Source organism: Cynara cardunculus, assembly GCF_001531365.2.
Source record: "Cynara cardunculus var. scolymus isolate 2C chromosome LG 15, CcrdV1, whole genome shotgun sequence".
Lineage (NCBI taxonomy): Eukaryota > Viridiplantae > Streptophyta > Magnoliopsida > Asterales > Asteraceae > Cynara > Cynara cardunculus.
The window spans coordinates 15,827,602-15,840,977 of NC_037542.1; the positions used below are offsets into that span (position 1 = coordinate 15,827,602).

General features: G+C 33.4%; 2 protein-coding genes across 2 annotated transcripts; one reads left to right on the top strand and one right to left on the bottom strand.

Annotated features, from left to right (window-relative positions):
• The first annotated feature begins 910 nt into the window (after positions 1–910).
• Positions 911–4,332, top strand: LOC112527318 (acid beta-fructofuranosidase-like). The gene is made up of 6 exons (XM_025137899.1): positions 911–1,316; positions 1,529–1,537; positions 2,221–3,077; positions 3,176–3,337; positions 3,437–3,672; positions 3,871–4,332. Exons 1-6 carry the CDS (start codon positions 911–913, stop codon positions 4,133–4,135), a joined length of 1,935 nt encoding a protein of 644 aa, XP_024993667.1. The 3' UTR covers positions 4,136–4,332.
• A 3,814-nt stretch (positions 4,333–8,146) lies between these two features.
• On the bottom strand, positions 8,147–10,543 carry LOC112527320 (axial regulator YABBY 5-like). Its single transcript, XM_025137900.1, has 7 exons — positions 10,421–10,543; positions 10,139–10,303; positions 9,923–10,043; positions 8,940–8,988; positions 8,732–8,807; positions 8,400–8,480; positions 8,147–8,224 (listed from the first exon to the last, which is right to left on the bottom strand). Exons 1-7 carry the CDS (start codon positions 10,541–10,543, stop codon positions 8,147–8,149), a joined length of 693 nt encoding a protein of 230 aa, XP_024993668.1.
• Positions 10,544–13,376: the final 2,833 nt, after the last annotated feature.

Consider the following 13,376-nt stretch of genomic DNA (forward strand, 5'->3'; position numbering starts at 1 on the left):
AAGATGTTTATCCTGTATTTGATTGTGTTTATCTGCAGTTAGTTACACGAATTCAGTTATGGGATGAAATCGGATAGGGATGAACGTGTTTAAGAGTTTTAAGAGTTTAAGAGTTTAAGAGTTTTTAAGAGTTTTAGCCAAATGCATTATAATATAGTATAGATAATATAACATTTTATAAAGATAATAATTAAGTATTATGTTAGAACTCAATGATTATTCTAATTATATTTTAGATTTTATATATAGAATAAGATGTTTATCCTGTATTTGATTGTGTTTATCTACAGTTAGTTACACGAATTTAGATATAGGATGAAATCGGATAGGGATGAAATCGTTTAACGATGAACGAGTTTAAGAGTTTTTAAGAGTTTTAGCCAAATGCTTTATAATATAGTATAGATACCGATAAACAAACGTCGATATACCTACTTAACTCAATCTCATCTCAATTTCTAAAAAAAAAATGAAATTCAAGTAAAAATTACAAAGTTTCTATTGGTTGTTTATATATATGTACATATTTCATAATTAGTAGAAATTTATTTAAAATAGAGATTTTAATTTTTTTTTCTTTAATATATCCTTTAAAAGGGAAAAAAACAGGGGAGATATGGGAATAAAATTATTCAAATTTCAGGAATTTGATATAAATAAGTGTTGAAGAGATAAATATTTGGAAAAATTGTTGAAGTTATATTTTGAGATTATGTAGTCTGTAAAATTTTGGAGAATCTATTGTTACCTATTGCACATGAACACGTGTATCCAACAATTTCCACCTCAGCACCGATAATTTTGAAAGCATCTGTCTCTCTCTTACTCATTGAAATCTCCCTTATAAATAGCGTAGCCAGCCAGCTTTTTCTTCCAATCCACGTTCCATCTTATCCCCCTACACCACAAGATGACTTCTTCCTCAGATCTTGAAAACCCACTCGCCGCCTCCGCCCTTCCCCACTCTTACGCCCCATTGCCCGACGGTGAACAACCTGCCGGAAATAACCCCACCATTCGCCGCCCCAGAAAAGCAGCGCTCTTTCTGGTGTCTGCGTTCTTGGTTCTTCTCTTTGTAGTGGCCTTGATCGCCGGAAACGGGCCTGTACAACGCAAAGACTTGAACACCGAGGTATCTCTGACCGCACCAGAGAAGGTAACGCCGTTGTTGTCACGTGGAGTGGAGAAAGGTGTGTCGGAGAAATCGTTTCATCCGTTGTTGGGTGCCGACGATAATTCGTATCCATGGAGCTCGAACATGTTGGATTGGCAAAGAACTGCTTTTCACTTTCAACCCAAGAAAAACTGGATGAACGGTAATTAAATTTATTCAACTACATTATCTTACACACAAACAAAAAAACAAAAATCTGTTAAGTTATCTTAGAATTGAATTCATTAATTAGCTACACCATTCACATGATTAAATCTCGGGAATGGTGATATTCTTTAATTATAAAGTCTAATAATTTGTTGTTTTTATATTGATTTGGGTTGGCAATGGCATTGCTGGTGATGGCGGTTGCAGATCCTAATGGTAAGTCCAACTTTTATCTGTTTTCTTTTATGCATATTCAGACATTCAGCTCAGCCTTTTTAAGACTATTCTATATAATAGATTCAGTTTTAAACTGTTATTTGGTTTGGCCCACACACGTTTTCCCCATTCATCGTTCATCCTTCCTTCCCTTTAGACAACCTCACCTGATTCACCAATCTAGTTATTTCCAGCCCTTCAAATGAATGACTGAAAAGGGAGAAAGAGATGGCCCTTTTAGTTAAAGTATTGTTTTTTTATAAGTAGCCATACCTTAAAAAGAGCATTGGCCTAGCTGGAGTGACGGTGTTATAAGATCTCACCGTCCAACCTTACTATATTTTTATATTTATAGGAAATCTTCATAAACAAACAAAAAGATTTCATTTTTGGTGCATATTTATCTTAAATATTTATGGTAAAAGTTATATAACTTGTATCTCGTCCCTTATAGACAAACACAATCATGTTCGGTATTGGGACAAATGTGAAAGACCGAACATGACATTACTTACTTGAGAGATAAAAGTGAATTACTACACGATGGTGAAATAATAATTATAGAATGTTTTAAGGCTATAATTTGATAGGAATAGCTTGATAATTTGTTCAAAGTTAAAAGATGATACAAATTTTTTGTCAGTTTAATAATATTGTCATACAAAACAAATACAATATTTCAGGTCCAGTTTTCTACAATGGATGGTACCACCTGTTTTACCAATATCATCCGGATGCTCCTGTGTGGGGCAAAATTGTGTGGGGTCACGCCGTCTCCAAGGACTTAATTAACTGGCGCCACCTGCCCATCGCCATGGAAACCGACCAATGGTATGATGAGGAAGGCGTGTGGACCGGTTCTGCCACCATCCTTCCCGATGGTCAACTCGTCGTTCTTTACACCGGATCCACCAACGAATCCGTCCAGGTCCAAAACCTAGCATATCCCGCCGACCCATCCGACCCGCTTCTAGTCAAGTGGGTTAAATACCCTGGAAACCCCGTGTTAGTCCCACCACCCGGTATCGACAGCAAGGACTTTCGTGACCCTACAACCGCATGGAAGACCCCTGAGGGAAAGTGGCGGATCACAATCGGGTCTAAGATCAACAAAACGGGTATTTCGCTGGTTTACGACACTGAAGATTTCAAAACTTTTGAGCTCTTGGACGGGTTGCTCCATGCCGTCCCGGGTACGGGTATGTGGGAATGTGTCGACTTTTACCCGGTTTCAAAACAGAACGAAAACGGTCTTGATACGTCTGTAGATGGGCCCGGTGTGAAACATGTGGTGAAAGCCAGCATGGATGATGACCGAAATGACTATTATGCCATCGGTACTTATGATGCGCATAAGGGAAAATGGACCCCGGACAATCCCACATTGGATGTCGGGATTGGGTTGCGATACGATTACGGAATATATTATGCCTCGAAAACATTTTACGACCAAAACAAACAAAGAAGAGTTTTGTGGAGTTGGATCAAGGAAACCGACACCGAAGCCTCCGACATCAATAAGGGTTGGGCTTCTCTCATGGTAAGTTTCAAATTAATTTCATTTCATATTTAGGAGAAACAGTCCAATTCTGGCTGGTATGAAATTCTAAGAGTAATCCTGTAATGTTGGTAATACAGGGGGTTCCGAGAACAGTTGTGCTGGATAAGAAAACTCAAAGCAATATAATTCAATGGCCGGTTGAAGAAATCAATAGATTGAGAACAAATGTTACGGTTTTCAAGGATGTTGTAGTAGAAGCCGGCTCGATTGTGCCACTCAACCTACCCGCGGCGTCTCAGGTACTTTACTTGCTATATATATTGAATGCCCAACAAATTTCAATATTTTTGGCTAGATATATATAATATAGGTATTGATTATAAATCGGGTTCTTACAGTTGGATATTGTGGCTGAGTTTGAAATTGATGAAAAGACGGTGAATCGATTGAATGGAGATGATGTTGGATACGATTGTGTGAAAAACGGTGGAGGTGCACAAAGAGGTGCATTAGGGCCATTTGGTTTTTCCGTGCTTGCGACCGAGGGGCTCAAGGAACACACCCCTGTGTATTTCTACGTTGCCAAAGGCGTCGATGGAAATCTTCAAACTTTCTTTTGTGCTGATCAATCAAGGTTAAATTTTGTTTCATTTCTTCAATTCATGGGTCAATTGACCTACTTTTTCTGAACCAACACAAACACAAACACAACCACAACCACAACCACAACCACAACCACCTATTTCGCAAAACCTCTTTTTATCTGCAAAGTTCACTTTTGTTTATCATATATAGATAAAACTTATATATGTGTGATCTCTATTTTTTGTAGGTCATCTACTGCCAATGATGTGGACAAGTCGATTTATGGAAACATAGTCCCGGTGCTTAAAGGTGAGAAATTATCGATGAGAATTTTGGTGGATCATTCGATTGTTGAAAGTTTTGCACAGGAAGGACGCACATGTATTACTTCGCGTGTTTATCCAACAAAAACAATCAACGACAATGCTCGATTGTTCTTGTTCAACAATGCTACCGCAACAAAAGTTACGGCCTCCGTCAACGTATGGCAAATGAAATCCGCACACATTTGATCATTTTTTATTTAATTAATTGCTAAAGTGTATTCTTGTTTTTATGAGAGGGGAAATAATTAAATCCCCCTATTTTTTTTTAAAATATATTAATTATTCTGGTTCCTTCATTTTTACACATGTAACTCAAGAACTTGAGAGAAAGGAGTCGTTTTGTAAATTTCATCCAGTATATTAAATCCTTATTTATCGTTTAAGTCATTTGTTTAATTTTTTTTTCCTAAGAGTTAACATATATTATTTATTACATGAGATCTAAATATATATAAGAGGCCAAAATGAAATTTTTCACAAAAAATATATTCATCCCGAACATATATTTTATTTTGGAGAATCCAACATTTAATTATAATATAAAAATATTTTAGTCATCTATTAAAATATTATTTTTGTCTCTAAATATTTATTTTCAAAGATTTCCTATCGATGGAAATATATTAAGAAAATATTTTTCTCATATGTTAATCATTTTTTAGGATGTTCTTCACATTTGGTGATTTTTTTTTTCTCTTTTCTACTTTTTTTCAATTTTAAAGTTGATTTTAGGGGATCTGTTAAAATATAAAATTGGTTTAAAAACTCTACTTTTTCATTTTTCTTATTTAAAAAGTTAATTAAATACATTATATATAATATTTTTAGATAATGGATAAGAGATAGGGTTTGGTGAGACGAAATTAAGCCTGAAGGACACGGCAAAGGGAAAGGGTCGCGCGCCTGCTTTAGTCATATGCTTGAACAAATCATGTGGTTTGGAAGCCATTGCATGTGATTAAAAACTATTTATGATTTACACAAAATAATTAATAATTGAACAAACGTATTTCAGTTTCTATGCTTACCATCATATAGATTTTGTAAAATTAAGAGTCTTGAAAAAATATATTGATTCAAGTTATAAGTCAAAATTATGAATAATTAAGTAACTATACACCAAAATACTAAAAATAAATAAATATTATGAATGTTTATTTATTTTTATACAGGTTGAAGATGTCGAGCGAGATTAAATGAGAAAGAGATTTGAATCGGAAATGTCAAGTGAGATTGAAAGGAAAAGAAATGTCAAGAACGAGGGATTAGATGTGAAATTAGACAGTACAAGGGCCTATTTTGCCAAATTTGCAAGACTGGTGGAATAGAAAAATAGAAAAAAAAAAAAAAAAAAACCAACCCAAATGCATCGGCAGAAGAAGTAAAATTCGGCATCGTCGCCTGGGAGTTTTATCTGAATAACATACTCCTAAAGTTACTTATTGTTTCGTTAGTAGTCGATTGAATTTTGTATGGATAAAACAGTTTATATAAATTAATTTGTTTGTATAAATTTGGAGAGATAAGTTAAAAAAAAAAACTTAATTTTCTGCATAAAACTTCTATAGAAGTTTAATGAATAAGTTATTTTTTATATCATTAAGTCATCATCAAAAAGTCATGTATAATTGACTAAATAAGATTTAAATCCTATTAAATTTATTAAGCTACTAATAAACCGGTGCTTGCAAGTAGTGATGGCCAAACCGGCCCGGAACCGGTAAGGACCAGTTATAGAACCGAAATTTGGGATCAATTATGGATTTGGGGTGTTTCGCGGGATCAGGACCGGTTATGGACCGGCCTGGCCTGACCCGATTTTTAAAAAATGTAGTTATTTTTTTTTTAAATGTAGCCGTTTTTGGCTCTTTTTTGTATTTTTTGCTTTCTGAACATTGTATATAAGTGTCTTGGTTGAAAGATTTACATACCAAGTTCTCAATTCGCAAAAAACGCAAAAAAACGTTCACAATTATCGGTTTTTCGCTACATTTTGTAAGACAATGTAATTTTAATGATAATAAAACGTATTTTTAAAGTGTATATGAGTGACCCAATTACAAATTTTATAATGTATTAAAAATATATATAAATTAAAAAAATAAAAATAAAAATAAAAAAAAAATAAAAATATTATTTTTTAATGACCGGGACCGGCAGCCCGTAACTAGTTACAATAAAGCTTCACCGGGCTCAACTTTTTAAACCGTGACCGGTTATTGTTGGTTATGAAATTTTTTGAGACCGGTTGGGACCGGCCCGGCTTGACCCAGCACCGGTTTTTGGCCACCACTACTTGCAAGTTGCATCTAATGAATTTTTATTTCTGGGTTGTTAATTAGTTTACTGTTGGGCTGCCACTCACGGTCCTCTACTGAGTAATGGGCCGTATGTAAAATGCATGTGTTGTTTTCATCTACCATCGGTTCAGTTTCAGTTTAAAAAACTCTCCACTCCATTTAGCAACATACATGTTGCTTCATCATCCATAACATTGGCTTTAAATATTTAATGCTTCATACCAAGTAAGAGATGACTACCCAGTCAGAGTCAGAGATGATGGTATTTACTATTACCTAATTAGTTAGTGTTTACAGAGTAAGAGACGATTATAGTATGCCATTTTGATTACCAGCAAATTTAACGGGATGTATGATAATTGAAGTTGACGACTAGTTCTTACTGGGTAAATGATTACCCTGTGCCGGTAAACGCTCCCTAATTAAACGATTCCTAAAGGTCATATATATGCTATTAACCAACATTAATATGAAGGTTAAATCTAAAAACAGTAGCGGTATAGGTATCTTCTTAATGTTTCACACCTTCTCCTACTGTAAATGCAAGGACAACTCCGATSGAGCTCTTTCGAGAGAAAAATATCAAACTACTTGGAATGGCCAACAAAAGCACACTGCGSGCAAAAACAAAAGATCTCAAATGGGTTCTTTAGTTCTTGGTTCATTTGTTTTTAAATTATCCAAAAAGCAACATTATGATAATGACAATTGACACCATGAGCATATAAGGGTGGACGTGTTGGGATAAATATGGGCGAATTAAAATCCGATAGAATAGGGATGCTCTTTTGCAGGAATTTACTTTGTGGTGGGGGAGAAGAGAGGAGCTTTAACAAATTACTTGAGTGATGATAAAAGTTGGTGTTATATATATATATATATATATATATGGGGAGGGGGGGAGGTTTAAAGCAGATAGAAGAACCCAAAATCATGTGCAAAATCAAATGTGCTTTTACATTAATGGTCAGTGCATAAGGGTGTGCATGCGACGTGACCCGCAACCTCAAGTTACGATCAAAAGCGCGTTAATCACATGTGATTTTATACATGATTTCAGTGTAAAATCACAAGTGACTCGATTGTTTTCTTAGACTATTATTTGATAACTATTCTCATATAAACTTGACTCTTTCTCTCTCTTTATATATATAAATCGTAATATGGTTGTTTTTATGTGAGATCATCATCCTACTTATATTAAACTAGTGTTTTGTTAGTTAAAGGAATTCTAGCTATGTGAAAAATGCATAAGAGTAACAATCCCCACTATGTATGAGTTCGAGTTAAAATATATTACTTTTTGTCAAAAAAATAAAATTTAATTGATAACTAATGTATTAAACATGACAAAAAAAAACTATAATATTGAAAAATATTGTATTTTTAGTAAATAAAATTATTTGTTAGATTCTTTCAAATCACTTCTAGATAAGTTGATTGATATAAATGACACTGAATATACTTGATATACCATAAAAGTATAACAATTTTAATCTATAAATTATCTTCTTCTCCCTCGGAACATAAATGCACATACAACAGTTGTCGTTGTTGTCTTTTTTGCTTTCACACAAAATGATTTGAAACAAATCAACACAATGCAAAATTTCAATCGGTTGCATTCGCTAGCTTCCCGATCTCTGTCTTGCTTGCAAATATACCTCATCTCGCTATTAATAAGTTGCGTGATTGATATGAAAGAGTTTGCAGGAGGAGAAGAGATGAAAGATTCATAGTTTCAAAGACGTTTCCATTGATAAGTTGGGCATGATAATTGAAGGTACAATTAAGGTAGATAAGCTCCATTAAAGCTAATTAATTAAGTAGGTAGATATTTGAGTAATGTATAATTCAACAAACAGATAGATAGACATATAGAGAGATACTATATATGCTAGTAAGGAGAGACACCCACATTTGCAGAAGCAGCAAATAAACCATCTTTCATGAAACCACGGTCTGTGTGATAATCCTGCAATATTCATTAAAACCCTCATCATTTCTAATGCATACATACATACATATACGTTTAATGCAATTAACATATCTTTAATGAGATTATTATGCTATTTAATTTAATTGAGAGCCATGACCATGCATGTAATGAAATGGAGGAGAGTGATCCAAGAGGTATATGAACAGTGTACCTGTTGGCGCATGCTGGTCTTGTTGGCAGCATTTGTCTGATCAGCCATCAGACCAAAGTGAATGTGTGGAAAGTGGGCCCACTGTTGGATAAAAACCAAATACATACATGCATCACATTGTAACATATAATATATAGCTTAACAAAAGACAATTAATTACGTACGATCAAGAGATCTTAATTTTAAATCTTACAGACAGAATCTAATGTCTCATATATACCAACATGCAAATCCTAGTTTTAGATACTAATTAAGGGGGCTTAATTAAAGTTGTGTCTTTTTATGATATAATGGTAAAAACCCTAAAAGTAATAAAGAGAAAGACATATTACATTCTTAGCAGCAGCACTGAAGGCTTCTCTATGACTGATGTCAGGGTTCCCAGCTTTGATCCTTTGAATCTCTTCCCTGCATTTTGACTGATTGATTAATTTCGTATTAATTAACAAGCTTCTTGTTTTTGTTATAATTAAGATAATTAATCTTACACAGAACAATATTTAATTACTTATAATTAACAAAAAGGAGATGAAAGCTGACTTGATGAATCGATTGTAGGCGGAGGGGACTCTCTGTCTCTTCTCTGGAGCTGACATTATAAAAAACAAAACCATCAAATTTCACTTTCTACTGTGTTTTCTCCTTCAATCCCCTATTTCTTTGTCTTTTGTCTCTTTAAATTTCATCCAACAATTATTTATTTTTGAAAGTTTAAGGAATATCTATAATGTCACTTCACACATCCTTTCCTATTTTTTCTACTTATGTACATTCTCTACCTCATTTACTTTCTATATTAACTATACCTGTATAATTCTTCATAAAATCTCAACATAAACAATTTTATTTTACTTATCTCTCTCTCCCTCTCTCTCTCTCTCTCTCTCTATATATATATATAAATGAATGTTGTTATTGATTAGGGATTTGGGGAAGAACTGAATGGGAAGCAAAAGAAACTGAGTAATTAAAGAATGAGAGAGAGAGAAAGAGGGATCACAAAAGTGGCTTTTGATTTTTAACATGAGGAGCTGAGCATGGAAATATGTGAAAAAGAAAGCTTTCATTGTTGCCTTTAAACATCAGTAATTCATCAAACATTTAATAGACCAGCTCATTTTAATTTAACTTTTACAGAAAGAAATTCCATACTATCAAGAAATTAATTCCTTTAACCATAAGATTTACTTTTGTATAAATGCTATATTCACATTTTCTCTCAAGAGTACGTGGGTAGAACTTCTTTCAAAATGTAGTATCTTTTTTAATTTCCTAAGGTTTGAAGGTTTTCGTTTAAAGAAAAATACAAGTTGATGATTAAGAAAAACTGCAAAAAGGGCATAGAAATTACGCTTATATTAATCTTTTTTTTAGTGGGGGATCATATATAGAGGTTTCAATAAAGAATTCATAAACCAAAAATGAAACAGAAGACCGGAAAAAACGATGTGAATATGTGTGATCAAACGAAATCAAGAAAAGATGCAATATATATTGACAAGAAAATGAAGAATTTCACTTACGTCTATTAGTCACAGGGGGCTTTGGAAGCTCCCTAAATCCTCCTCGGGCGGTCAACGAAAAATCATTTGCGTAATTTTGATTGATCAGAAAGTTTGATTCCCCATTTGGAATTTGATCATCCTACAAAAAGATTGAAATTTTAGATTAGTTGTATATCTACCGTACTAACAAAAAAAATCCTGAAGAAAAATGATGAATTCTATAATACAAATTACCAGCAGAGTATGAGTAGAAGGAGAGAAGAAATTAGTGTGACCAAAATGAAATTGATTCACGGGTGGTGGCAGCAGCAACCCAGGCATGTTCAACGGCAGAAGGTTGGTGCAGTGACCACATCGGACTGTCACTGTCTTGAACAAGCTGGTGCAAGGAACACTCACCTATATAAAAAAAATTATATAGATGAATTAAAAATAAGTAAGTAGAAATGAAACCCTAATTTTAAGAACCTAGAAAAGAAAGATGATAAGCAGCAGGGGCAAAGAGCTAGAGAATACGGCGAGGACGGTGTCGCAGTGGGTACAGTGAACATAGCAGAGCTGATCGGAGCACGAAGGAGGAGGAAGGTGGTGGAAGAGCTGTGGTACGGTGGGAGAGGTGGTGGAGGAGGAGATTGACATGTTTTGTTTAGTTTCTGAGGAGATTTATGTGGGGGTGGGGATGCTCGTGGTATGACTGATTGATTGATTTGAGTTGAGATGATTGATTGTAATGAATTGACAGATTAACAACCACCTTGGATCTGCTTTTGGGGGCTTATGAGTTAAGTTGAGCAAGAGGGGGGGGGGGGGTGTGCAGTAGAGAGAGAAATAAGAAGCCACAAGGGCCAAATTGCCTTTTCTTCTGGGGTGCTTAATGCTAATAATTAATGGGTCGGGTATGTATCCATGCATGAGTTGCATGTTATATATATGTGTGTGTATATATATATATAATGATAAAATTCATGGCTTTTACTCTACTAAAGTATAGTAGTTATACTCATCCTCAATTTTAAGAGCAATCCATAATATTCACCTTTATCTTTGCAGGATTAAGTTATTTAAGATTTAGAGTAATATCATTAAATTATACACACACTATATATATATATATATATATATATATATATATATATATATGTGTGTGTTTAAGCGGTAATTAATTAACAACTAATGAAACTGAGGTTGGTTAGTTTTGAAGTGTGGACAAGTAATATATATAAATCCACAATTACCATTTTCTTTCTTTAGGGTATTCTCCGGTTATCATAAAAAGAATAAGATAATTGTTAGGCATTAATTTAAAACGAATTACAAGTTAGCGGGTGTTTATGATTGTTTATAAAAACAACTTATTGACTTATTCCGTTGTGACACCGGTAATAAGGATTTTTGAGTGTTTTGATAAACAACTTATATCGGTGCCAAACCGGTAATAAGAAGTTTTTGAATAAGTTAAACCATAAGGACTTATAATAAGTTGATAAGTGCTTTTGTAGAAAATCATAAGTCGTTTCAAATAAGCAATCCTAAACAACCCGTTAAGAATACAATTCAATGTTGATTAATTATGGTTTTAGTGTGTGCATCATCTTATCTAAAATAAATATGTAGGTAGCATCTAGTGTTCAGGCCTGGTGAACCTTCTCAGCACATTATGTTTTAAATTGTATAACAAATTGGCTTCATGTCTTTATCATCCCCACCCATAAGTCGGTCGAGGTTGTATAGTATAGTAGCTAGCAAAGTCCCCCTACTTAGGTTTAGTGAATATATCAACCACCAGCTTAATATCCTTTGTAGCAAGCTAGGACTATGGTAATTGGTTGTACAAAGTACAATAGAATCTTTTCATGAACAAATTAAATGGCTTATCAAACGCAACATCAAAATGGAATGAACCTTGACTTTTCTTGCTTCACACAAAAACTAGAGTCTGCCAATTGCACTAATAGTATCATTCATGGATCTATACTGATCAATATAGTGTGTGTGTGTATATATATATATATATATATATGCATCTTAACTCATTATAATAATTAGTGTTCTTATAATCTTTTTATGAATGCGAGCACCCTAATATACAAGCGACTGCAACCCCCCTTGGTATGAGGTGATCATGAGGGCTCACTACAACAAATTATCACCCTCATCGCTACCACATCATGCATACATGTCGAGATGGTGTGAGTTTGCTACATTGGATCACTTTAGAGACCCTATGGGGTTACTTTTGACAAAATGTATAATTCCAACAATATGTTTTGCGTGGTCTTTTTTGCTGGAATGTTAAGACTGGGCCTTAATTTTCTCATGTTATATATGACACGTTTTCAAATAATAATCTCATTGAAATATAGATAGAGGTTTATAAGCATTCATTTCCTCATGACTATAACACATAAACTACTAATTGAACACATATTTTCAAGGATTATCATATAAAACATAATAGAAAACCCTTAGCTGAACTTTAAATCACCTATACTAAGGTTAGGAATAGTAACAATCAGTTTTGGCTTATTTTTTGAAGTAATTCATTAAAGGTGTTTGATGATTAGGCTATATACTAGCGTTTCAAGTAATGTTTCAAATGACGTTTCAAAAAGTTCTCGCCTTGAAGGTTTTCACCTTTTTCAATGTGCTTCTTTTATTTTTACTTAAATGACCAAAAGTTGTAGCATTTTACTTATATTTACATTTTTATTTAGCTTGTCAACCAATTTTTACTAAATGTGACTCTGTTGTTAGTCAATAACTAGGTTATCACATGATTTATGAAATATAGATAATAAAAGACAAATCTTACATTCTTATCCTTTCCCAAGACAAGCATTTACAAATCATGAAACCTTTCACTGGTGGATTCCACGGTGGTGCAAGTTTTCCGATTTAATTAGCAGCTGCTCTTTTTCTAAGTAAAGGACTGTATATGTCCAAATACTATACGACATATATATGTTTACATATAGATACATATGTGTGTATATATATATATATATATATATATATATATATATATATGCATGTATACAAATATCACAAGTCTAATAAGAGAGATATGTGCGAAAGGGACGTTTGCATGAGATCATATATCTTTACTCTCATTAGTCATCTGTTGCTTTCTCTGAATTTATTAATTAATCAAAAACCACTTTCCTCCATTTTTTTAAATTTTTATTATGAAAAATGGATTTTAGCTATACTTCATTTCAATTTTATACAAATTTTATTTTATTTGATTCTAATTTAATATATTGTACCCCAAAATATTATTTCCAGTGTAATAATTTTGATCGGTTTTAACATTACGTATCAAACACATACAAACTGAATTTCTGACCAAAAGCTCACTTCAATTCATCCAACAAAATCCACAACAGTTTTTCCTAAAGATTTTATTGTTTGAGATTTTCAATTGGTGAATCTCAAAATCATGATTACGTTCTATCTACTCAATTATTTGTTA

Bases quoted from the DNA above. Each gene is read 5' to 3' on its own strand.
- LOC112527320 (XM_025137900.1), bottom strand. From the start codon at position 10,543: ATGTCAATCTCCTCCTCCACCACCTCTCCCACCGTACCACAGCTCTTC. The intron at 8,989-9,922 runs GTAAGTGAAATT...TTATAATGTCAG, and splicing joins GCCCCCTGTGACTAATAGAC to CTCCAGAGAAGAGACAGAGA. The intron at 8,808-8,939 runs GTCAGCTTTCAT...GTCAAAATGCAG, and splicing joins GCCTACAATCGATTCATCAA to GGAAGAGATTCAAAGGATCA.
- LOC112527318 (XM_025137899.1), top strand. From the start codon at position 911: ATGACTTCTTCCTCAGATCTTGAAAACCCACTCGCCGCCTCCGCCCTT. The intron at 3,338-3,436 runs GTACTTTACTTG...GGGTTCTTACAG, and splicing joins ACCTACCCGCGGCGTCTCAG to TTGGATATTGTGGCTGAGTT. The intron at 3,673-3,870 runs GTTAAATTTTGT...TATTTTTTGTAG, and splicing joins TTTTGTGCTGATCAATCAAG to GTCATCTACTGCCAATGATG.